Consider the following 25,344-nt stretch of genomic DNA (forward strand, 5'->3'; position numbering starts at 1 on the left):
AAATAGACCGCAAAAACTTCCTATGAAAAGTGTGATTATAAATGCATCTGAAGAATTGTTAAAACCATTTATACAATAATGCACAAGGTTTTCAACATCAACACCAGAAAACAAGAAAGCAATTTTTTGTTAATTATTGGAATGAAAGGGATGAGCTAAAAAAATCTTAAATAACATTTCTTTTTCCAAGAAAAAGATTGAAGCCTGTTTGAAATTTCAACCTTTATCATGTAAAATTCATATTAAAAGGAAATAGGAAAGAATTAACTGCGACAATAAATGGTTTCTTGAAACAAATGTGTACATTATCAGATTTACTGCACAATTATATATTTATAGAAAGGGATCTCGGAGTAATTGGCAAAACCATTCAAGACTTCTCTTCAAGATTGAATGATTTTGCCATAATATTTAGTTATATAGTACATGAGAATTCCTAAACATCCCATAAAATTAAATATCAAATCTATAATGGAAATGAAACAGAAACCCTAATCTGAATAAAAAAGCCACAGAATGGGGGAAAACTAGGGTTTTCTTGTGCAAATTAATTGAAAAAACAAGAGAAGGAACGAAGCATGGTATTTTGAATCTTCGTGCCAAATGGCATAGGATGAAGCTGCCACATGACCTAAGCTTCCCTTCCCCGACTCGAAAGGGAAGCTTAGATCATGCTGGCAGCTTTACCCAACACGATCACACGCCCGGAAAAGAAAGAAAGAAATGAAACAAGTGATCAAGAGAGTTTGTTTGATGGATGAATGAGTGGCAAGATAAAGGGTATAAGTAGAGGAGGAATCAGAGAGGGGAATAGTTCTTCGGCTAAAAAGATTAAATATATTATAATTAGTAATACAAATTTGAAGAAGAAATAGTATTAATAAGTGGTCCCAATATTTATTATAAATTTAGCTAGGTGTATTTTTATAAAATGTCACGCCTCCACAATGCTGCTGGTTTTTCAGACATGCTAGTGAGAGTATCTATATATTCTGTAAGAGCATTTATTCACCTTAGGATTGGATCAAGACATATGTATCTACATGTTCTTATGTATATGCAGTGTGCTTTATTGTTATATCCATGCATGTAATAACCATATTTAACAAATTTAAACATGTAGTATATATAGATATTCAGTAAAAATTTGGTCCTAAAATTATTATCCAACCCCTACCATCAAAATATTTTTCTATTATTTAAAAACCATACATGTGTGCGCTAAGTATATGACAATTAATTGAGGGGGACCATATAGTTTTTGATGGTTTAATTTGTTTATAAGTGATGCCTAGCAATGTTCCTATAAAAGTGGCAATTGATAATGCATATGTATGCCTTTTAAATTGAAAAAGTATCATAACATTCAATTTTTCTTCTTCTATCGATCTCTGCGTCTAATATAATCCAGTGTAAATTAAGCAATTCCTTTTAGCATCTTCTTTTTGTTTTTAAACACACTGCGAAATCCAACAATTCAAAATAGAGCCAGCTAGATCAAATCCCAATTTGGAAAATCGAGAAAATGACTTGTTGCAAGATAATATCTCAAAGGATTTGATATTACATAATTCAATACAGCTTCGATACTACTGTATATTCTATTTAAGTGTAAACATTTTTAGAGGATTGATAAGTTAAGATAATACTCGATGTTAGTTTTTGTGTAATTCGAAAAAGATAACTAGACATACATTTTAATTTTGGTTAGAATGCCAATTGACATTGTGTTTAGAACTTTAGATGCCTATTGACATGGATTTTTAAGATGTTCATTAACTCGGGCCTTGTATTGGAATAAAAAAAATGAGATTTTTGTAGTATAATTATCTACAATTATGGTAAAATATTATTATCTAGAATAATGTAGTAATATATGTGGAAATTAACTAGATAGTTGAAAAGAAATATCCTAACAATTAGAATATAAAAAAGAAAAGAATAAGAGATTTCTAGAACGCCTATATAATCTCTCTATATATAGGAGTGTTGTAATCATTTTATACAACTTTGAGAAGTTAAAGTTTTCCTAATTCCTAATTAAATCAAATCTTTTAGTAAATTGTTTTTCATATTCTATTTGCTCTCCTAAATATTTTGGGTATTGTTCTGTTTAATCAGTTAGTATATTTTAAACTATATTCACTCTCCTTAAAAAAATTAGTACCACTAATTTTCCAAGCACTTTTGTGCTTGCAAAAGAGGCCCAATTTTATGCTCGAATTGATTAAATTCTGATTACAATGCAGAGATTTGCGAGCATGTACCCGTGTTCGCATAATGATTTTCTAAGTTCAATGGAGTGCTCACAAATTTTCGAACAAATACAATTGCTCGCAAACTAACAAAGTCTAGGTCCGTTAACCTTATAATGAGCAAGGTAATGAGCAGACCATTGTTTGGAGAGTGCTCGCAATGCTCACAAAATATTCGGACAAGCTTCATACAAAGCACACTTGAAATTCTTAATGTGCTCGACTCGCTATAATGGGTTTTCTAAGCACATGACATGTAGCATTTTTGCGAGCACATGGGTGCTCAAAGGATACCTTTTAATGCACTATTTTCTTTTATCAAATTCCCATAACAAAATTTTAAATATTAACAATAATACTAACCATCATCTCCAATAATTATAATAATATTTACAATAATACTACTTACGTGTAATTTAGGTATTCCGATTAAAAAGTTAAGATAACTCAAATTCAATTATTTATTCCTAATATAAGAACTTAACTTCAAAATTACTTGATTCCATGTACATCAATATATTTCTTGATATAACTGATAGAAGGGGAGTGATCAATTGTTCACTCTCAAGCTGTTAACTACAACTAATTTAAGATCATAAGATTTTATAAATCTAGTAGTCTAAAATTTATCACGTGTAATTTTTATTTTTTATTAATTAAATCGAAAAAGATTTAAAAAAAAACTATCAAATTAGGGTTTTGGATGAAAATGTCAATATAGTGTTTTAAAAATATCAACACAATGCCTTGAGAATGTCAATACATTGCTTATGTGAACACATTGCTTTAAAAATGGCATTCTACATGTATTATATTGACATATTCTATATACTATGTTAACATTTGTTGTTGTACGAAACAATTGAAATTTTTCGATTTTTTTTTCAAATTTTGACATCGGAACATATGCAAGTAAGATCTTGTTAGAATCCTTATGAAATTATCTTTAGTTTGATATATTTTGTGCGAAAAAATAATTTAAATTGAGAATATATGCGTTTTAAAGTTATGTAATAATTTTCAAAAGTTAGTTACAATTAATTTGTTGTAAATTGATCTTAATACACTTAACGTTTTTTGTTGATCGTATTGACATTCCGGGGCTAATGATCTAGGCCCTTGATTTTAATATCTAAGGGCTATAATTTAATTATAGTTAGCAATTAGGTATTGAGTTAGCAATTTAACACTCCCCCATTGATAGAATTTGTAAGTATTTTAATTTATAGATTTACTTGAAATTTATATAGTATTTTAATCGGGGTGTGTTATATTAACTATTTAAATTGTTAACTGTGCTAACTCATCAATGTTGTGTATTAAAAATGTCAATACGGTGACATTAAAATGTCAACACATAATATCAACACATTATATTAAAGTTCAACAAAATTATGTGTTGACATTTTAATGTCGTGTTGACATTTTTAATACACTGCGTTGATGAGTTAGCAAGTTAGTAACTTAAGAAAGTTAGCAATTGATCACACCCCTATTTTAATCTGTAAGTTAATTGATTGTTATAGTGTATACCAACAAAAGAAAACATACAAATAGTACAACATGGTTTATATTTTAAATTAAAAAATTATTAAATAAACCTAAAGGGTATTAATGTCAATTCTCTCTCATCAAAATCATCTCAAAACATTAAATTTACGTAAATCTCTCGGTTTAAATTATTTTTTCGCAAAAGATATACTCCGTCAAATTAAAGATAATTTTATAAGGATTGCAACAAGATCTCAATTGCATATGTTCTGACGATGTTTGGGTGATGAAATTTGAAATTATGTTTTAATTTTCGTACATGTTGATAAGCATATTTTATCAACAAATACAAAAAAAAATCTCAATATAGTGTATGCAAAATCTCAATATAGCGAATGTAAAATATCTATAAAATTGTATTGATATTTTCTTGTGCTTGTGTTGATATTCTCATGTCATATTGTAGATATTTGTAATACACTATGTAGATATAAAAAAAAACACACGAAAATTATCATATGACAACATAATGGCGATATTACCCTTTTGTTGATATTTTGTCTTCTATTTACTGAAATTTGTGAGCTTTAATCTCATCCACTCATATTAAAATCCAATAGTGTAGATTTAGTCTTAGTTTTGGATTATGGTGTTACCTAGTACTCCATATAAGAAAACATATTATTTTTATGCATAAGGCCATCCGCAACGCTATCTCTTATCCGTCTCTTAACAGTCTCATCTCTTCACTATTCATGGGTCTCACTGTACTTTTCTGTCCATTTCTTAACTAAGAGACAACACCTGCATCACTCCATCTCTTAACTATTCATTCGATTTCATTTTTTATTTTTATTTCCAACAAATTCAATTAATAAAAACACACTTTATTAAATAAAAGAAAATTACAATTTAAAATCCCAAAAAAAAAAATTTAAAAATTTTAAAATACTAGAAATTACAAATTCCACACTTAAATTCAAATCACAAAAAAGTTGGAGGCAAAGAAGCAGAAGACAGAGTTCTCTAGTGACAATCATCTAATGGTTGCCAAATTTTGCCCAAATGTGCTCCATTAGATCCTCCTAGAGTTGGGCGTGGGCGGTAGAAGAATAATTTGTGGGAATGGTTTATAGAAATGATTGGAGATGAAAGAAAGAGAAATGAGAGAAGAATAGATGTGCGTTTGTGTGTAAAATGGAGAATGATGAGTATTTATCGAATTAAAAAAAAATTAAAAAAATTAAATTTTTGACTGTTGGAACGGTCATATTACCGTTTAATTTTTTTTTTAATTTCGAAAAATCGAATTTTTTAAAAAAAAAAAAAAATTATGACTTCATAATTACGACGCCCACTCGCGGGCCGGCGAGTGGGCGTCACGCCTAGCGCCAGCGCGCGCCACGTGGCGCTAGCGCGTGGCGAGACAGCTCGCCCCGATGCCCTTCCGCGCGAGACGCGCGACGAGATGGCTCGTCCCTTCGGGACGAGATGGTGTTTGCAACAGCGTCTCGTCGCCGTCTCGTCTCGGCGGGACGAGACCGAGACGCGCGCAGGACGTGTTGCGGATGGCCTAACATGTACCATTGCAGCATACAAATCAATATTTAAGAAGAGTTCATTGTGAAAACTAGGATGGAGCCTACAGTAACACCAATGATGACCAAACACACACATGCCCAAGAATGTAACCACACACAAAACAAACATGTAATTACAGAAGAGGTTATGTTAATAGGGATTGGTATGCATAGATTTGATAAAAACACAACCTCAGCGTAGTCTTGATTATTTTATTTACGTATGGTTCAAGGCCAACAAAATGGCTTCAGTAAGCAACTGACATTGTTTTACAGAGCATCAAAAGTGACAGTGCTCGATTCGATCTCATCATAGTAATTAAATACGAGAGAATCCGCAGCCGATAATAACATAAGCCTCGGACATAAGGGTGATGAAGTCAGTCAATTGGATTTCTCAGTAGTTTTGGGACCAATTTGCGTCGCTTCCAACTCTAGGCATTCCTGTGTTCCCTTTGCGCGACTCTGCATCCACCTTAAAGGTCAGGCCACAAACTTCGCCAGAGCTGTCAATTCTTGGCACAGCCTTCAGTTCGTTAACTGGATGCTCGTAGCTTCGGAGACCTCCAGAAGATGTGTAGAAACATCCTGATGGATAGAGAAAATATGAACTGCTTGATGAATGATGATATTGTCAAGAAAAGGTTGCATGTTACACTATAAAAACATTTTTCAACCAATTCTATGAGATATAGTACTAACTTGGATAAACCTAAACTTTGAAAACAAGAGACTTCTTTTTTACACCAGCATAACAACTCGGAAATCAGCTACAACGCGATTCTATAAGATTTCCGACTCTATCAAACTCCTATTTATATATGCATCCATTTCAGTATGATAATATTCAGTCACAGTGACAACAAATAGGGTGCAAAGAATATTACCATTCTCGATTTTACTGGTGATCGAGGGCGAACAAGGTGCACACGTGACATATGACAAGAGCAATAGACATATTTGAGGCGAAACTGAATGCTTAGAGGCTTAGCAATTCTTATGTAGATAAAGTTTCTCATATAACTCAATATGTAAACCTATGAAGCATAACGATATGAGCCTCTACGAGTTTACCTTATGAAGTACTCCTATTACCTATTTGTACTGAGATATTGCAGCTTCTAGATTTTTTATTAGTCTCACTATTCAAGGATCGAATTAAGCATCCATTATTTCATAACAAAACCAATCATGCCATGTCAAACAAACACGCGCCTGACTCTTTTGTGTAATGTGAAGTAAGCTAGACGTCCTCCTATCTATGAAAAATAGTTAATGATTCGTTCTCTCCTCATTCCCATCATCAAAAAAGTCGACAACATTAAAAACAGTACCTTTAGGAAAGGGAGCAAATGTTTTTCCACAGCCTTGCTTGACGACTTCTCCATCAGTAGAGAGAACGAGATGGCCATCCGCATCGGTCCCCCAAAAGAAGGGAACACTGCCATCAGCATCCTACACCAAAACATTTAACGTGAGATATATTGCAAATTTGCAACAAGAATCACGAGATAAGAGTGGTATTTAATGAGTACAGGATTAGAGGATCACTTACAGATGCTACAAATGCATTGTTCGAGACACTGTCAAAGAGGACGAAGGCGAACTTCCCTTGAATATCCCTGACCACTTGATCAGCAGGATACGGGCCTCTGTCCCTCAACGTCCTGTAAGCCTCAATAACGATGATCACCTCATTCGCCGTCTTGTTTAACCCATACTGCTGCTTAAGGTGGGCGACGTTTTGGATATGCCCTTCGAACAAGCAGAATATGCCGTCCACAACTGCAAACAGTCTGCAAAGATGACACACACAAATCAGAATACCCTCCCACAGTGATCTAAAGTAGTTTCAAAAAACAGAGGAGATTAGAGTGTGAAAAAACAAATCTTTCTAATAATCATTGAGTAATTAACTACATAAATCAGATTACAGAGAATGATGCACATAACACAACAAACATCACAGATAAATGCAATTCCTTCACACTACAAGTCTACAACCAAATTGACAGAATTAAATTCAAGAATTTTAACCAATTGAGTGAAGAATCATGAACAATCCAATGTTAAGATAAACACTATGAAATTCCTCAGATGAAATCATCAAATTTACAAACTCATCATTTAAGATTCACACACATAAGCAAATAGCTAAGCTCAATGAAAACAACTTAAAACCTAGTAATCGGATCACTAAAAAAGCTACAAACACTAACAATTGAAAGAAACAAACAAGGAAAACCTGGGGAGAAGGGGGGTTTGGCGATCAGAAGAGTAGGCCATGAAACCGGCAGAGGCGAGGTTGATGACGACGGAGCCCGGGTGTACGGACGAGAAATAGGTGGCCAAGAATTTGTCTTCCAGTGCGGGAAGAGATTCATTTTGGAGGTTCTGCGCCAATGCATCGGGGCTTTTCGCCACCGATTTGTCGAAAACAGCCAACATTTTTTTCACGAAATGGATTTTTTTATTTCAGTTGATGAAAGAGTGCAAAAAATCAACTAAACCGTTTTCTGTTTAAATAGGAAAAGGAAGATTGTGTGGGTCTATGTGGTTGGACGGAAATGCCCTTTATCATTTTGTTGGATGAAAAGCTAGGAATTTTATAAATGGTTGATTGTAAAAAGTTTATTATTGTGGCCCAAAATGTTAGAGGCATAGGTGGAAATGAACGGAACAGTAAATAAATTGTTAAAATAGCTCAAATATAATCCGAAAGCAAAAGGGTTAGATCTTATCCAACTAAATGTGTATCAATTGTACTATGAGGGTATTAGAGGAAATTGAGATGAGAATATTAAAGAAAGGGTAAGATCTTATCCAATGACATGGCCACAGCTAGTCAAGTCAGCTTTGTATTAATGGATAATTAATTGTTCTCGAGCGCTGCATTTTGATGACAAACAGTAAGATTTTTATCTTTAATTAATTACTTTGTTTATTAATCCGCCCAAGAATTCTCTGGATTACAGATTCGCAACCCCACTGGTCACCATCATCAATGCCTTATTATTATACCTCGTGTCTTTTTTATCACATTGAAAGGTCCATGTTTATTCTACAATGGGGGAATTGGATTTGGACATATACAATTAGATGGCCCGAAGATATAAGAATCTCAATAGTAATAGCTAAATTTATGGGTTGGACACAAGGGAGATGATGGTAAGGTAGGGCCGGTGTGTCCAATCTCTAAGATTTGAGGTCAGTTGTCGTATGATATGATCGGTGGCAGGCTGGCAGCTTCGAATGCTATATTTGTTACAATTTTACTAGCATTAGAATAGCCGGTGTAACTTGAATCCGTCATTGTTGAGTGGGTACAAATGTTGAGGGGATTTGTACATTGGGTCATATATATACACATCTCAATAAAAATAAGAAGCTTATACTAGTATCTAGGATTATCAATTAAAGCATAAGAAATGTCTCAATTAAGGAAAAGAACTAACGAAATTGTAAAAACACAGAAGAAAAGACTTAACTTATGTGACAATTTATATTGCATTGTAAGAACTTGGTCCCCAAAATTATCCCTTCAAACGGCCTAATGAATGACCAATATAGTGACTAATGATTGGAGTAAGAATTGACGATAATGATCAAACCAGACAAGTGGAGTTTCTAGCACAAAACTTGATTGATGCAAGTGAATTGTCTTCTTTCTTATTAATTGGTCTTGATTGGATTAACTATTGCTTTCTTTATGTTTGTTTGATGGAGATTGATATGTTTGAATTAGGTCACCAACTTGAGGTAATATAGGTTTGCTTTGACTTTGACATTATTTGTTTTTATTATAGATTTGTTTATTGGTCGTTGCTTTTGTTCTACCACTATAAGTTTGGTTTGCCACTTTGGATGGTTTGAACTTTGAAGTTTGAACGCTTTCGTTTTATCAAAAAAATCTCATTAACGGAAGAATATAATTATTTCTGTAATGACCTATAGAGACCCAAAGAAATGTCTCTAAACACCCAATACTATAAATCGTGGCCATTGAGTCGAATAAAACTCTCAAAAAGAGTACTATCTAAATAAACACTCATATATGTCACAACAACACAGATAAATGCTAATGTCACCAAAGATTACCTAAAATTCTGCAATTTAGTCATTTGGACCACGTTAATTATTTCATAAAATAAATTGGAGATAATGAATTTGTAAATAAATATTAAAAGCTGCCATTTTTATTGCAAGAAAGATGGGATGAAAGTTAAATATACTGTAATTTGATTTCACATTCTGATTGAAGATAGTTTACAGAAAACTAGAGTAGTATTGATAATTCATGTATTTGTGTCTCACTGTGAGGGACTGAGCATCAAACGCGGCCGTATGCGACGGGTTTGCTGAACAATTTTCTTATGTAGACAACCTGAAGCCCGCTCAACGCAACAAGCAACAGATATTCCCCGACCGTGTACCCAATCACGCGCTTTCGTGTGCTCTCATTTGCTGCACCAAAACAATCAGAATCAACCTCATCAGGAGTTGAAGGAGTATATATGGAATGTGTTAGGAATAGCCTTACTATGGCGGTGACGATAACCACGTGCTTTAAGGTACTTCTGCTCTAATGTAACAGAGTACAAAGACTCCCTCAGTTCAGCAATCTTGGCATTCACAGGCTCGAAATGCTCTGCAAATGTACAAGAATATGTATGTTAGTTGGGACAAAATGTAGTAATGTGGAGGCTAACAAGAGAAGAGAGACACACGAACCATCCTTGGCTAGATCCTGTTGTTTGGGAATGTGGCCGACGTGAATGTTGAAGGCGACTGCTTCTGGCGAGTTGGATGGATTGTGGAAGCAGAATTTGTGCATTCCACTGGATACCTTGAAGTCGAATTTGTCACCAGTTGATCCCTTCAAGGAGTAGACTATACTGTTTTCAGGATTTGTCACCTGCATCAATTCAAGATCAATAATGCTGCTTCGTTTAAGCTTTAGAGAAGCATCAAAATAGTGTCATGTCATCAACTTCTTCACTTAGCAAGCAAGAAACATGCATTCTGGCACACACAGCTCAATAAGCTTATAGTACAACTCATTTCCACAACAATGCTAATCGAATCGAATCAAGTGAAAGAAATCATAATAACACCATTTTTATCTTTCCTCAGTGATGTTGTTTGTTTTAAGATTGTTCAGCAAAAATCCATCAAAACAGTTAAATAATCTCAATCACCAAAACAAGGCATAAAGACAAACAAACACAAAAAAACACATGATTACAAAAAAAAGAAGACAAAAGTCTTCCTTTTCCCAACTCCAACACATTCCACTTATTTAATCTTCAAATAGAATTTCATAGATTCTGATTAACCATCACCTTTGGGAGTAATGTGCAGCAATTCATGAATTGATTATTGATGATATAGCTCATTCCAAAAAATATTTACCCACAAAATTAAATAAAATTAGTTCTTCTCCCAATGCAGGAACCAAACACATAGATGCTGATAATTTATTCATTAATATATATTCAGGCAAGAATTCCTACGCCTAATTCTGCATCGAGAATTACAATATAACTTCACATCGAGAATACAATATAAACACACAATCATGCAGAAATAGATGCGTGTACAGATATATAGATAGAAATGTAAGTGTAGTACGGTGAAGTCGACTCCGGGATTAGTGGATCTCCAGGAAGCGTCGTGATCGACGACGACGAAGTTCCCCGACACGGTGTCGTCGTTGTAGTAAACGTATTCGTAGACGCACTCGACGTCCGTCACAATCAGTGAGAGCGCCGCCGCGCGCCACGATGCGCTCAGCATCAGGAGGCATAGAAGCGCCGCCGCCTCTCCGCCCATTCGTCTCGCCATCGACATTCCCACTTTCCCAATTTTGCTTATTTGACTTGTGAGTCAACTCGGTCCTGTGTTTTTATACTTTTGCTACGTGTATCGTGATGACGTGGGATGACGCTATTGGACTAACACACCGCAGCCTGAGGATGACGTGGCCCGACTTCTTATTTTTACTAATTACTCTTTGCTACTATAATTAATTGCTAATACCAATAAACAGCACAAGATTTCCTCAAGCTTCGATTCACGGAACAAAAAATTGAAATTGACAAACAAAAAAAAACAACTAAAACGTAAAATAGCACAAATAATTAGAAAGAGACTTCTGATACATCATAAAAATAACATGAAAAAGTACAAATAATTAATAATAGTATGATCATAAAATAAAATGACCAAGAAAACAGTCCAATTAGGATTTTAACCCAAGCTTCATACAATTGACATAAGCTTATGTTTTTGTTTATCGTTTTACGTATATTTTTATTGGTAAAACACGTGCAACACAATCGCACTTATAGTCAAATCAAGTGTGCATGCCGACAACATTTTTCATTTTATTAATGGATCATTAGGCATTGTTGTCCTTCAAATAGTACTCCTAGTCAAAAGTTGCCAAATTTGGCCGCCCTCTCTCTATCTACGAGGGGAAAAATAAATAAGTATCATAGTAAACGAAAGAGTAAAATGTCAAAATTAGTCCTTAATATATGCTAATATTATGATTTTGGTCATATATTTTATTTTTTGAATTTTTTATCTTGAACATTCAATTTGGACCACAATTAATCGTATACTAATAATTTGGACCATGTTTATCAGCAACCCTCCAACCCAACCCAACCCTCTACCTTTTCAATATTTAATTCATTTCTATCTCCTCCACATCATCTTCCACATCATCAATATTCACCCAACCCAACCATACCTATTTTCATGGTTTATCAATGACCACCCAACCACACTATTATACATTTATTTTTATATTATTTTTTAAATAATAATATTATGAATAGTTATTATTGCATAATAAAATTTATAAAAAAAATGCAATAAATGACAAACTAAAAATTATAGAGACAAACTTAAAAAAAACATAAATTACAATAATTGAAATACGAAATTGAAAATACATAATTAGTATTCATACATAAGATGAAAACTAGACATTCAATTGGAATTGCCGAATTTCGTCGATATATGCTCAACCAAATCGTTTAGCAGAGCTTTGTGAGCTTCTCTGTTTTGAAGTTGGGCTTTATTTTTCATGTAAGAAGCTAGACTCGCGATCATATTCGTAGAATATATGAAATCATTATTCGCATCTCCACCTTCATTCTCACGACTACTTCGTCCAAGTCGATCTTGAATAAATTCGGCTGGATCACAATAGTTTGAATACGTGCTTCTTTCATCTTCCACTATCATATTATGCAAGATTATGCAAGCAATCATTATTTTCCCCATAATATCACGATCCCAAATAAGACATGGGCATTTGATAAAAGCAAAACGAGCCTGCAAAACACCAAAAGCTCGCTCAACATCTTTTCGCGCGGACTCTTGATGTCGAGCAAACAACTTGTGCTTCATCGTTTGTGGACCTGGAATAGATTTGACAAATGCCGCCCATTGAGGATATATGCCATCAGTAAGATAATACCCCATATTTTTTTCGTGGCCATTTACTATGTAATTGACCTTCGGTGCTCGACCTTCCAAAATATCATCAAAAACAGGAGATTGATCAAGGACATTAATATCATTTCTCGAACCTGGAGTTCCAAAAAAAGCATGCCAGATCCACAGATCTTGAGATGCTACTGCTTCCAAGATGATTGTCGGACTCCCGCTTCTTCCAGCATATTGTCCAGCCCATGAAGTAGGACAATTTTTCCATTCCCAATGCATGCAGTCAATACTACCCAACATGCCTGGAAACCCACGTTGTTCTCCAATATGCAGAAGTCTTGCCAAGTCTTCTTCGGTGGGCTTTCGCAAGTACTCATCGCCGAAGTTAGAAATTACACCTTCAACGAACTTGATGAGAGATTTGCGAATGAGTTGTGCGCTCATTCTCAAATATTCGTCGTGCAAGTCGGCCGCCGTCCCGTAGGCCAACACCCTCATCGCTGCTGTACATTTCTGAATGGCAGACATACCAAGCCGACCAGTAGCATCACGCTTTTGCATAAAAAAGTTGTCGGTCTCGACGAGCTTGTTCATTATTTTTTCGAACAAAGGTTTTCGCATGCGATACCTTGTTCGGAAAAAATCTGGAGGATAGATTGGATCTTCAGCAAAGTACTGCTCGAAAATAATATCATGACCCTCCTCGCGTTTCCTTTCAATGTATCTCCTTCTAGCTCTAACCGTCTGGGTTGTAGGTTGTGAAGGCAGGGTTGTTGGCCACATAGCTATATCCTGGATTAGTTGATCGAGTTGTTGATTTTGTTCAACAATTTTTTCTTCCCATTCATTGTCTTCAAGAAGATTGGAAGCTTCAAAATTAGAACTTGTTGACATTTTTTAGGGAGAGTTGGCTCAATAATTGTGAGAGGATTTGTGTGTAATTTTCGTGAAGCATATAGGTAAATATATAGAAGTTATTTGTTGAGCATAGGCTTCCACTACTATCATTTGTGAGCACATGAGTTTTCCTTGGATTCTACCACCACTTGTGATAAAAAAATCTGTCTTGTAATGTAGTCATACTTTGATTTTCGTGATCACATGGGTTTCTATTGGATTCCACCACCACTTGTGATGTAGAATTGCTTGTCATGTAGTCATACTTTGATATTTGTGAGCACATGGGTTTTCCTTGGATTCTACCACCACTTGTGATAAAAAATCTGACTTATAATGTAGTCATACTTTGATTTTCGTGATCACATGGATTTCTATTGGATTCCACCACCACTTGTGATGTAGAATTGCTTGTCATGTAGTCATACTTTGATATTTGTGAGCACATGGGTTTTCCTTGGATTCTACCACCACTTGTGATAAAAAAATCTGACTTGTAATGTAGTCATACTTTGATTTTCGTGATCACATGGGTTTCTATTGGATTCCACCACCACTTGTGAGTGGAAAATGACTTGTCATGTAGGCATACTTCCATTATTCGTGATCACATGGGTTTCTAATGGATTCCACCATCATTTGTGAGTGGAAAATGACTTGTCATGTAGGCATACTTCCATTATTAATGATCACATGGGTTACTAATGGATTCCACCACCACTTGTGAGTGGAAAATGACTTGTCTGTAGGCATACTTCCATTATTCGTGATCACATGGGTTTCTAATGGATTCCACCACCACTTGTGAGTGGAAAATGACTTGTCATGTAGGAATACTTCTATTATTCGTGATCACATGGGTTTCTATTGGATTCCACCACCACTTGTGAGCACATTTTATCTATTCATGCTTTAATTGAAGGGCTTATCACATAAACTGGAAATCACATAAGCAACAGAAATTAAAGGTTACATACTAAGCAACGGAAATTGGAGATTACATACTAAGCAACAGAAAATAAAAGTTACATACTAAGCAACGGAAATTGAAGATTACATACTAAGCAACAGAAGTTGAAAGTTACATACTAAGAAACACACACTGAAAACAGATAAACTATGATCACTTCCCAAACAATTCTGCTATGAGATTGCGTTTCAGATCTTCTTCTTCTGGAGTTAAGTCCCTCCTAGCCATCAGCGGAGTAAGGATAGCTGCCTTGATGTTCCGCTCCTGAATATCACTAGCTGCCTTGATCTTCCGTTCCTGAATATCACATTCCCTTTCACGCGTGACTCTCATTTCACGCAGTGCTGCAGTGAAATCATTAGGAATTGTATATGATGGTGTTGCGACTTCTTTGCCTTTTCTTTTAGCCTTAGCCTTAGCTTGATCTCTTCCAATAGGACGTTGCAATATTGAAGAATGACTCTCAGGAGTAGAGTCGATTTGAGGTCCTCCTTCCTCACTAGTCCTCGACCTTTTTGAGCTCCCACGACTTTCTTCAAGACTATCTTCATCTGGCTGGAAACGCGTTGAACCGGTGCTATTCAATTTCAATTCCCACTTGGGATTGAGTCTCATCACCTCCTCAAACACCTTATGGTGAGTAAACTTGCTCTTACCATACAGTTGTTGAGCGGCTTTCTCAATGTCCTCTTTAGACTGGCCACTCGTAGCTCGATCATGCGCATGTTTGTATGCACCAATCCACTTTGTGACATTTGCGTTGAGCCGTTTGTAGCGCTGCTTCAATGACTCCAAACTTCTTTGTTGGCCCATTCTTGGATTTTCTTTTCTTGTTTGCTCATATAGTTTAAGAACATTTTGCCATAGATGGATACTAGTTTGGTTGGTGCCAACAATTGCATTTGTGCTCACGAAACACCAAGCAGACATTAATGCCATGTCTTCTTGCTCACTCCAACCATGTGGAGTGTTTGAAGCACTTATGTTGGTCTGTGATATGTCTTGGCTTGAATGTTGATTTTGAAATGAACTTTGAAATTGTTCAGAATTCGGAAAATCATCAAAGCTAGGAAAATAATCTTGAGAAGGATTAAAATTTTGGGAAGGGTTGAAGCTTTGGGAATGAGAGAAATTTGGAGAATCAGAAAATATATTATTCTCATCATCCTCCATAGTTAGCAACAAAGGAGACTAAAAAATATGAAATTGTATTAAACAATAAGGATTATAGGAAGAGAAAAGATGATATTTTTTTTATGCAAAACTATAGCAAATGTGGTCTCTATTTATAGAGGATGGAAAAATTATGAATTTTGGTATAATTTTTATAATTTTTTAATATAATATATTAAAGATATATAAATTATTAAAAATAATAATATCAGCCAATGAAATTGTGCCATTTGGCACAATCTCATTGGCTGAGTGGTGAGATGAGAGAGGCGACCGGTCGGTTGGTTTCATGCATTTATGCGACTTGTGTCAAGGAGAGAGAGAGACTTCATGGATTAATTTTTATTTATTTTTTAAATGTAATAGGGATGTGGCAGGTCGACCTGCACACCAATAAACTTGGTCTTAATGGATCATTAGGCATTGTTGTCCTTCAAATAGTACTCCTAGTCAAAAGTTGCCAAATTTGGCCGCCCTCTCTCTATCTACGAGGGGAAAAATAAATAAGTATCATAGTAAACGAAAGAGTAAAATGTCAAAAATTAGTCCTTAATATATGCTAATATTATGATTTTGGTCATATATTTTATTTTTTGAATTTTTTATCTTGAACATTCAATTTGGACCACAATTGATCGTATACTAATAATTCCATTAACTTTTAAACAGTTTTAGCTCGATTTTGACTGATTTTTAAACGATTTTAACCCAAATGGGACTGTTAAAACCATTAAATTCAGGTTAAAATTGTTTTAAACTTGACAGAATTGTTAGTGTAAGACTAATTGTGATCCGAGTTGAAATGTTCAGCATTTAAAAATTCAAAAAATAAAGTATACAACAAAAATTATAAAATGGACATGTTCAAGACCAGTTTTGGCTCTACTCTGAACAACATGTCATCTTCACGTCTCTCCAACCTCCACTATGCATATCGGTTACGCCTCTCCCTCTCTCTCTCTCTAACATTACTACATCAGCTATAGTTTACTCTTAAAGTGTAGAAGAGAGATCTTTGGTTGATAAGAAGAATGGAGCAGAGTTGTGAGATTCAAGTGCCAAGAGTTAAACTAGGCTCCCAAGGTTTGGAGGTAACACAGATAATAGTATCTCTAATGCTTTCTTGTGCTATTTTTGATGCAATAACAGAAAACCTAATGGTTGTTACCAGGTTTCTAGAGTGGGGTTCGGGTGCGGGAGCCTCTCCGGCATACTGAATGCTCCTCTCCCCCACGAAGCCGGAGGCGAAATACTAAAACAAGCATTCAACAGAGGCATCACCTTCTTTGACACTGCTGACGTCTACGGCAAACAAGGCCACAACGAGATCATGATTGGCAAGGCTTTGAAAGATCTGCCTCGTCACAGAGTTCAGATTGCAACAAAGTTTGGCCTTTCTATGACGCCAGACCTGAGCCAGGTTGTGGTGCAGGGCCACCCTGCCTACGTCAGGCAGTGCATCGAGGCTAGCCTCAGGCGCCTCGATGTGGACTACATCGATCTGTACTACCAGCACCGCGTTGATCAGTCTGTGCCTATAGAGGAAACTGTGAGTAGCACACTCATATACTATATAGGTTGAGCTCCGTTAGAGATAGGCGATACTGACTTTGTGTTCTTTAAGGTTGGGGAGATGAAGAAGCTGGTCGAGGAGGGGAAGATACGCTACATTGGTTTGTCTGAGGCTAGTGCTGACACGATCAGGAGAGCGCACGCTGTGCATCCAATCACTGCGGTGCAGATGGAGTATTCTCTGTGGACTCGAGACATCGAGGAGGATGTTATTCCCCTTTGTAGGTTAGTCAGAATCTGGATCCTAATCTGAAATGTCTTTGTTGATGCAATCTAGTTTATGTTTGTGCTATTCATTTTTTTGTAGACAACTTGGAATTGGTATAGTAGCATATAGTCCTCTTGGTCATGGATTCTTTGGTGGGAAAGGAATGGTTGAGAGCTTGCCTTCTCAGAGCATCCTGGTAACTTTTACACATATTTTCTGCACATTGCTCTCCCAGTCTTACCTAATGATGTCGTCGTTGTGGTTGTTTGTCTGTACAGATGTTCCATCCGAGGTTCAGTGGGGACAATCAAGAAAAGAATCGGGCAATATACACCCGGTTTGCTGGCTTAGCAGCCAAGCATTCTTGCACCCCTCCTCAACTAGCTCTAGCTTGGCTTCTCCATCAGGGTGATGACGTTGTTCCCATACCTGGTACGACCCAAACCCTTACTCAGGACTTGTTGTGGTTTTACATAGACATAAGATATTTCTCGGTACAACGCTTTCAGGGACGACGAAGATTGAAAATCTGGAAGCTAACGCTGCGTCGTTGAGAGTGAAGCTGACAGCAGAGGAATTGAAAGAGATTGGTGAAGCAATTCCAGTTGATCAAGTTGGTGGTGATAGGGATTTTGGCAACTTTACCAAGTTTGCATACAAGCTAGCAAACACACCCCCCTATGAAAAATGATACTGTCCCATCCCATCGATGAATAAATACTGGACACAAGAACACCTAAAATAAACATGAAGCTTTTCATTAATGGAAGTGTTTCTTTTCAACTTTTCTAGTATATTGCTGCAAGTTAGAGAAATTTCTCTTATTCTTTACATTGGTAAGATCTAATCTGTGACATAAGAAGAGATGGAAGAACAAAAATGGCTATACACTCAAAGATGTATATTAGTACTGTGTTATGTACATTTGATTATAAGAAAACCCTCCTATGCTTTAAATGCATCATCTTTCAGCTCACCGGTTTGGAGCTTCTCTGCCTCCACTTCATCATTTATGTCCTGCATTTCGATTCGAACAAAGCTTGAATACGATAACACGCCCTTTGTTATTTATAATCGGATGGCTAGAGAGTTTACCTCATGTATAGGTGCCGGGAATAAATTTATGCTGCTGGGATTGAAAGTAAAGGAGCTACGTTGAAATATGTGGAAAACGATCAATATTGGAATTGAGTACAACACCAAGAAAATACGAATTTTAAAGTGCTTGAATGGTAAAGAAAAGGTCAAAACATAAAACTTGAATAGAAATTAGGATACCTGCGGAACAATATCAACTGCCACACATATGGAATGAAGAACTCTTCGGGGTGGATCTCTTGTTCATAGATAAACCGTAGTTGCGTAAATATCTTTGAAGAACAAATATAGCGGGTTAAGATAATAAGGAATCGTGCAACACAAGAATTATTTTGGTTACTTAATTAAACATTTTTCTTTATACCTTCATTCCTTCACCTCTCCAAGATCGACAGTTGTTGATTATGACTTCAAGAACTTTCTCTACCGACCATTCCTCGTCTATCTTCTGATTATCCATGTGGCTATTGAAGAAACTAAGAACCTGATAACCGAAGTAATGCAGAGGACATTTCTTATGCATGAGATAGAAAACACTAATTATGAAGTCCAAAACTGGAATATTCTTTGGATGAATACGTACAGTAAAGATGTTTTCCAGAAGCTCACTAAAACGGGGATGATTCCGGAATGGTAGAAGAACCTCCTGCCTATGCATAATTGCATAAACAACCTGCATGTCACCGCCAAAAATATGTGATATGGAGATGAGATTAAAAATATCAGATGAATACTATACACATGAGAATTAAAGTGCACTTTTCTAATACCTCTGGATTTCTAGGTAATGCATAAGTTAGAATTGCATTTAGTATCTCCAGCACAAGTCTCAGGAAGTCCGTATATATATGCAGTTCCATTATCTGCAGCATTCCTAGTATAGGTCAATATTATACATAACTCTATTGCCATCACTTATAAGTCAGATGAAAAAGGATAAAAGGACTTACCGGATCCTCCAGAAAGTTGTCTCCTCTGGCAACGGCATCTGCTGTGTTAATCTTATCATTGTTAAGCTCTGCTAGTTTATTGTACCTACGATGGAGACATTTAAAACGGGAGGCGGAAGAAAAATTGAAGAGCTCCCTATTCTAGCACTGAGGAGCCAAGGACAAAACAACACAGATGTGACTCACTTCCGTGAAAGCATGTCAAAAAGGCTGACCAACTGCTGTGATGCATATGCGCTCAAATGGTTAGCATATGATGCCATATTTGACAAAATTGCCAGGCAATTTGTGTGGAGATAGATATCCTGTTGCATCTGAAATGTCAGAAACCTATATAACCACATAACTTCTCAAAATTAACTCTTCCAATGATTACAAGTTATCGTCTATGCTTGCTTTGTGTTATGGACATTAAAGATTTTAAATTCTTATAAAAGGAAAACAAAAGTTTTGAACTCAACAAGAACATTTAGAAGATATTTTGAGGACAGCCTTCAGATGATAATGATTAATGAATCATCAAGTCTAACAATATGGCATTTGGAAGGATAAACTCTACATTGTCAAAACAAAAGAGAAAAATAAACTGAAAGCATAGCATCAAGTCTCACCCTCAGTTTAGAGAGGTTATATTTCACTGTCCTGACCAAAATTATGATCATCAGGGAACCTAGAGAAGTTTGATGAATGCGACGTTCTTGATACCATGGAACACTAGGAAGCATCTGTAAGAATAACACTAATCAGTAAGACCTTACATAAATAAACTTAAATGGTTGAAACTAAATTCTCTTTACCAGTTTGTGAATGCTGGCATTAAAAGAGGAATCTTGGCTGAGTATAAGAAGTACTATCAGCACCATATATATATGATTGGGTGTTCTTCTTGGAGCATCATATAAAGTTTCCAACATGGGAATCAACTGTAGCATATACAGAAAGTTGTCATACCACGATTCACCGGAAAAACAACCGTGCATCAGCACAAAAATGTAAGATCAACCAACACAAACTTTTCCCTAATTAATCATGAAGTAGTTGCAGAAACTCTCTGGACTATGATTCTCATTATTCTCAGATGTTACAAGATAGCCATGGAAAGAACATGTAGCCGTACAATAAACACTTTCCACAGAGAACAATTTGATATTAATACAATAAAATCAACTATTTTACAATAAACGTACTTAGTCATGACAGTTAGCCACCAGTCATTATTTCAAACTATCATCACATATCCATGTTTTATGTTTTATATGAAACATCAAGAGATAATATCTTCAGAAATCAATTCATACCAGTGTATCCAAATCTGTTCGCACCAAAATATACTCCAAAAAGTATGAATTTCCTTGCATTAGAGAATAAAGCAACAGGAGAGATGCTTCATCAGACAAGCACCTGAGAATAGAGTGAAAATAAAGTAAAATTGCACTCAATAAAACACTTAAACTGAATATATTATTCACATACAAGATCTCAGAGGTGCATTGCAATGTGTTGGCACAGAGAGAGGCCTTGAGCCCATATAGTACTAGCCTAGATTATAGATTGCTCAAGTCTCAATTGAAAAATAGTAGCACCCACTAGATCTGAAAGATGAAACTAAATAAGAACAGCTATATCAGTGCGGCATTTATGCAGAATGCAAAAACTGAGGGCATAAACCAGGTTGAAAATTATCAACTGTAAATATTTCTAATAGAAGCCACTAAAAACAAATTTTCTGAAAACAAAGAACGTTATATATTCACACAATAGCATTTCAGAAGATATTTACTGATAACAAAAGTAGAATAAGCAAAATCCCATTAGCATTTTAACATTTGCTATAATTTATAATGTCGATTTATATGTCAAGTACAAGGCTCTGGAAACACTCACATGCCAAGAGTGTCATACAGAGAGGCAAAAGGTAGCCTCACTGTAAGATCACCAGGTGCATTCCTCTCATCTTCAGTGTGGCTAACTGCAGGTGAACAGCTCAAAAACTTCAGCACTTTATATATTATAATATCATTTGATTGAGAGAATCTGGAAAAGCCCAGGATCATACATTCAATATCTTGCACATTCTCTACTGCTTTGCAGAAAGGGTTTTCGGAAAAATATGTTTCTTCCTCCAGGTGACACTCTTCCTTACAGAGGGAATCTGAATTGCAGTTGTCATCTTTATCCTTCAGAGAAAGATCAGACATGCATTTACGGTAATTAACAAGAACAAGTATGACATTTAGACTCCTTTCTGCCAATGAACTTCTTGAAGCTTCATAGTTTGAGCTGACTAAGTAATTAAGGGGCAGCAGCATCAAGTTTGCTGCAAACACAAAAATATTTCAGTCATGACATTGACAACCAAATTATAATTATTGGGTTCCAAGAGTTTTCATAATAAACCAACATGCAACGGTAACAGAAAACAAAAACATCAAATCACAGATAAACTTAATAATCGATAAAGAAAATGTTTGCACCACACTATACCAGCTGCAGAGCCAACTCTCCTCAGCACACCAAGCTGATTTGCTTCAGAAAACACAGAATACAATAAACTGCTTAATGGAACCCTGGGCTGAATGGTGTAATTTAGTAATAACTTGTTCACGACCAAATCAACCAAGGAACTTTCCTGCAGAAACAACAGGCGGTTAAAAATAGAAAATTATTAGATAATGATGATGGAAGCATGTGCCACTTGAATCCACCTGAGTCATTGCTGCATCAGCAAAAGGGTGTTTCTCATTCAGTCCTGGTGATGGCCCAGAGAGAAGTTGAGTCGACATGGCAATCAGCAAGAAGTTAAGCAGCTCATAATGTAGAAGGTATGTTCCAGGTCTTATTCAGAAAATTTGATAAAGTAAGAAAACTAATAGAAGGCACTGCATCAACAGACATATAACATCAGCACCATACCTAACATCAACTTTGGCAATGAAGGTGAGCACACTGTACATGACACGGTCTGCAACGTTTTCACCTGAGTGGATAATGGTATAATAGTAAAACAAGTGACACTGAATATTTTTTCAGGAAATCAACTGTAACTGGAAGGTGGAAATTTTGGAGAGTGTGTTCATGAATTTAACATATAGACATTCACCAGAATAACTAATGAAAAGCAAAATTAAACCAAATAAGAGTTAATCTATGTTGTATTTGTTATGAAAAAGAGCATATATATGCGTAATGCAGTATAAATTACTCCCTCCGTCCACGAAAATTTGTCCCATTTTTCCATTTCCGTCCGTCCACCAAAATTTGTCCCATTTCACTTTTACCATTTTTGGTAGTGGACCCCATATTCCACTAACTCATTCTTACTCACATTTTATTATAAAACTAATATATAAAAGTAGGACCCACAATCCACTAACTTTTTCAACTCACTTTCCATTACATTTCTTAAAACCCGTGCCCGGTCAAACCGGGACGAATTTTCATGGACGGAGGGAGTATTAATTTCTCCAGGGGAGACAAATCAGAAAATGAAACAAACCTTATGTACTATATAGATCCTAAATGAAATTGACTATTGCATAAGAAAATGAACCTTTTGAAAAATTACTAGGAATCGGCTCAGTTTCATCCAGCAATAGGTATAGTTCTTCAAAGTTGTCACTCGTTGCACTCTCAATGAGATACTTCAGAAAAATGGATGATAAAAGTAGTGCATTAAGAGACTTAGAGAAAGCTGGAGATTCCGCAGCAGAGGCATCATCAACACACTCTTGCAAGCACCACGATAGGTGTATCAAAATCTTCGTCAGGTGCCTTGTGTCACAATTGTTCCTTGCTGCAAGCAAAAATCACAAAGCAGGCTTTGCTCTTAGTTCAAATGACTCAGCAGCTCGGATGCGGAATTCATGAGTACTACTTACTACCAACTACCAGCTATTATAAAAAAAGAGGGGGAAAAGTGATCAGTTAATTAGTACAGGAGAAAATGTGAACTACTATCTTATATTGCAAAATCAAATTCCAGATGACGTTAGATTTCAATTGCGCGATATGGAAGAGAACACACATGAAAATGAATTTAAAAAACGTAACACAACTAACGACCGGTCGATCACGCCGGAAAAAAAAGCAGAAAAAAAAATCAAATACTGCTATAAAACATTTGCAGCTACGAACAATGCGTAAATCACAGCAGACGATTAGACGAAGAGAAAATGCACAGACCGAAGAGATGGCAAGCTTCGAGGACGCGATCGGGGGCCCAGCGAAGGTCGAGTTGCAGGTGGAGAAGCTTCTGCCAGTAATCAGAGGCGAGAGGGAACGATTTCTCGCCAACGAAGGCCGCAATTAAGTACTCAGCCGACTCCACTGCGCTGCCCAGCCGCGGCGTCGATGGCGCTCCGCCCATTCCAAAACCTACAATACAGCTACACACGTAAACGTGATACGAATTCGAAAATGTGTTCGGATCCGAACAAGCGTAACGACGACGAAGGTTTTGACGAGGTAAACGGGTTTAGCGAGAGGAAAATTGGATTATTTATTACGGTTGAATTTTGGAAGCCATGGATATGGATGGCATGTCGAGTCAAGTGACGGTGGAAGAAACAATGGCACACTGCTCGTTTATTTTTATTGACCGAATTGCCCCTTGCGCCTGCATAACTTTCCATTTGTATCTATGCAAGTTATGCACACTTATTTAATTCAGTCGATTACTTGATATTTTTAATTATATTTTTTTAAATAATTTCGCTCTTTCAACTCAAAACAATTAATTTGATATACCAGCTAATTGCAATCTTTAAGGGAATATAAATGTAATTAAATAAACCGGAGTTGTAACATCACTACATTAGTTCAATTTAGTTAACAGTGGATGAAAATAAGGGCATTTACAACGTGCGTCTTCTCCTCTGGTTAGGACCTTACCACGTCATCATTCTCCTTCATTTTTATCACGACCAACAACTCCTACAATGTATTTTCTCTCCCGCTCCTCTTCCGTTTAGAACATCTAACTTACACTATTCATTCAAAATACATAAACTTAATGGTGTACAAATTATTCAAAATACAATTATTTGCCATGCTTTTTGTTTACTTAAAGCTGCGAAATAAACTACTGCTATAAAGAACAAATATGTTGGCTTCTTCTTAAATCCGGCCGACTAAATTGCCTTTAATTGTATATTATGGGACGGTACCATTAATTTTCTGGGTTAATTTAAATAGATAAGCAATTCTATGTTTAGTTTGAAAGATAGCAATTTTGTGATATCGACTTTGATATTCAATATTTTAGCTAATTTTGTTTGATATATTATCTCATCGAAAAGATAGGAATTGAGAATTTTTTAAAATAATAAGTTGGACGGTCTAAACGAATTCGTATTCCTAGTAATATGAATAATTCATTCATTGGTACTGGATACTAATGTACTCACTATATTACTTACGGGTAGTGATAAAATGCAAATTTATATATTGTACAAACTCAAAACTCCTTAACACAGCTTCAACACAGTTTCAATACAATATCAACAAAGAGTAAAGTTTTAAGATTTTAATATAAACACAGTATCAATACTATCAACACAACATCAATCATTGACTACCGCTAAAATTATGTTGACATTTTCCTTTTGATAATTTTTTTTATTTGTTGACATTTTTCAATGATCCAGATCATATTTTTGAGTTTGTAAAATATCTAGAGTTTTCATTTGAT

At 35.7% G+C, this 25,344-nt stretch overlaps 5 protein-coding genes across 6 annotated transcripts; 1 reads left to right on the plus strand and 4 right to left on the minus strand.

The window, feature by feature from the left end:
• Positions 1-5,501: 5,501 nt before the first annotated feature.
• On the minus strand, positions 5,502-7,825 carry LOC125192373 (stem-specific protein TSJT1-like). The gene is made up of 4 exons (XM_048089910.2): positions 7,572-7,825; positions 6,882-7,122; positions 6,661-6,781; positions 5,502-5,914 (listed from the first exon to the last, which is right to left on the minus strand). Exons 1-4 carry the CDS (start codon positions 7,772-7,774, stop codon positions 5,724-5,726), a joined length of 756 nt encoding a protein of 251 aa, XP_047945867.1. The 5' UTR covers positions 7,775-7,825; the 3' UTR covers positions 5,502-5,723.
• A 1,675-nt stretch (positions 7,826-9,500) lies between these two features.
• On the minus strand, positions 9,501-11,196 carry LOC125193748 (transmembrane emp24 domain-containing protein p24beta3-like). The gene is made up of 4 exons (XM_048091619.2): positions 10,958-11,196; positions 10,058-10,241; positions 9,867-9,974; positions 9,501-9,790 (listed from the first exon to the last, which is right to left on the minus strand). The coding sequence occupies exons 1-4, from the start codon at positions 11,174-11,176 to the stop codon at positions 9,657-9,659; spliced, it is 645 nt and encodes a 214-aa protein (XP_047947576.2). The 5' UTR covers positions 11,177-11,196; the 3' UTR covers positions 9,501-9,656.
• Positions 11,197-14,731: 3,535 nt separating this feature from the next.
• On the minus strand, positions 14,732-15,913 carry LOC125195351 (uncharacterized). Its single transcript, XM_089070181.1, has 2 exons — positions 15,311-15,913; positions 14,732-15,209 (listed from the first exon to the last, which is right to left on the minus strand). Exons 1-2 carry the CDS (start codon positions 15,407-15,409, stop codon positions 14,808-14,810), a joined length of 501 nt encoding a protein of 166 aa, XP_088926307.1. The 5' UTR covers positions 15,410-15,913; the 3' UTR covers positions 14,732-14,807.
• An 849-nt stretch (positions 15,914-16,762) lies between these two features.
• LOC125193745 (perakine reductase-like) lies at positions 16,763-18,390 on the plus strand. The gene is made up of 6 exons (XM_048091617.2): positions 16,763-16,918; positions 16,999-17,376; positions 17,452-17,624; positions 17,707-17,803; positions 17,886-18,039; positions 18,117-18,390. The coding sequence occupies exons 1-6, from the start codon at positions 16,859-16,861 to the stop codon at positions 18,296-18,298; spliced, it is 1,044 nt and encodes a 347-aa protein (XP_047947574.1). The 5' UTR covers positions 16,763-16,858; the 3' UTR covers positions 18,299-18,390.
• LOC125193744 (uncharacterized) lies at positions 18,345-24,268 on the minus strand. Of its 2 annotated transcripts, XM_048091615.2 has the most exons (19): positions 24,161-24,268; positions 23,838-24,029; positions 23,206-23,448; positions 22,569-22,632; positions 22,361-22,490; positions 22,140-22,284; positions 21,712-21,972; positions 21,540-21,624; positions 20,954-21,056; positions 20,453-20,578; positions 20,267-20,380; positions 19,842-19,960; positions 19,656-19,740; positions 19,476-19,568; positions 19,289-19,378; positions 19,070-19,189; positions 18,886-18,977; positions 18,703-18,757; positions 18,345-18,624 (listed from the first exon to the last, which is right to left on the minus strand). In XM_048091615.2, the coding sequence occupies exons 2-19, from the start codon at positions 24,019-24,021 to the stop codon at positions 18,553-18,555; spliced, it is 2,181 nt and encodes a 726-aa protein (XP_047947572.2). In that variant the 5' UTR covers positions 24,022-24,029; positions 24,161-24,268; the 3' UTR covers positions 18,345-18,552. The 2 variants fall into 2 exon arrangements, with proteins under 2 accessions (XP_047947572.2, XP_088926306.1); XM_089070180.1 differs by lacking the exons at positions 23,838-24,029; positions 24,161-24,268 and having other exon boundaries at positions 22,361-22,404; positions 23,206-23,371.
• Between the last annotated feature and the right edge of the window lie 1,076 nt (positions 24,269-25,344).

This window comes from Salvia hispanica, chromosome 4 (genome assembly GCF_029641045.1).
Source record: "Salvia hispanica isolate PSC_SH4W2 chromosome 4, Shi_PSC_v1, whole genome shotgun sequence".
Classification (NCBI taxonomy): Eukaryota; Viridiplantae; Streptophyta; class Magnoliopsida; order Lamiales; family Lamiaceae; genus Salvia; species Salvia hispanica.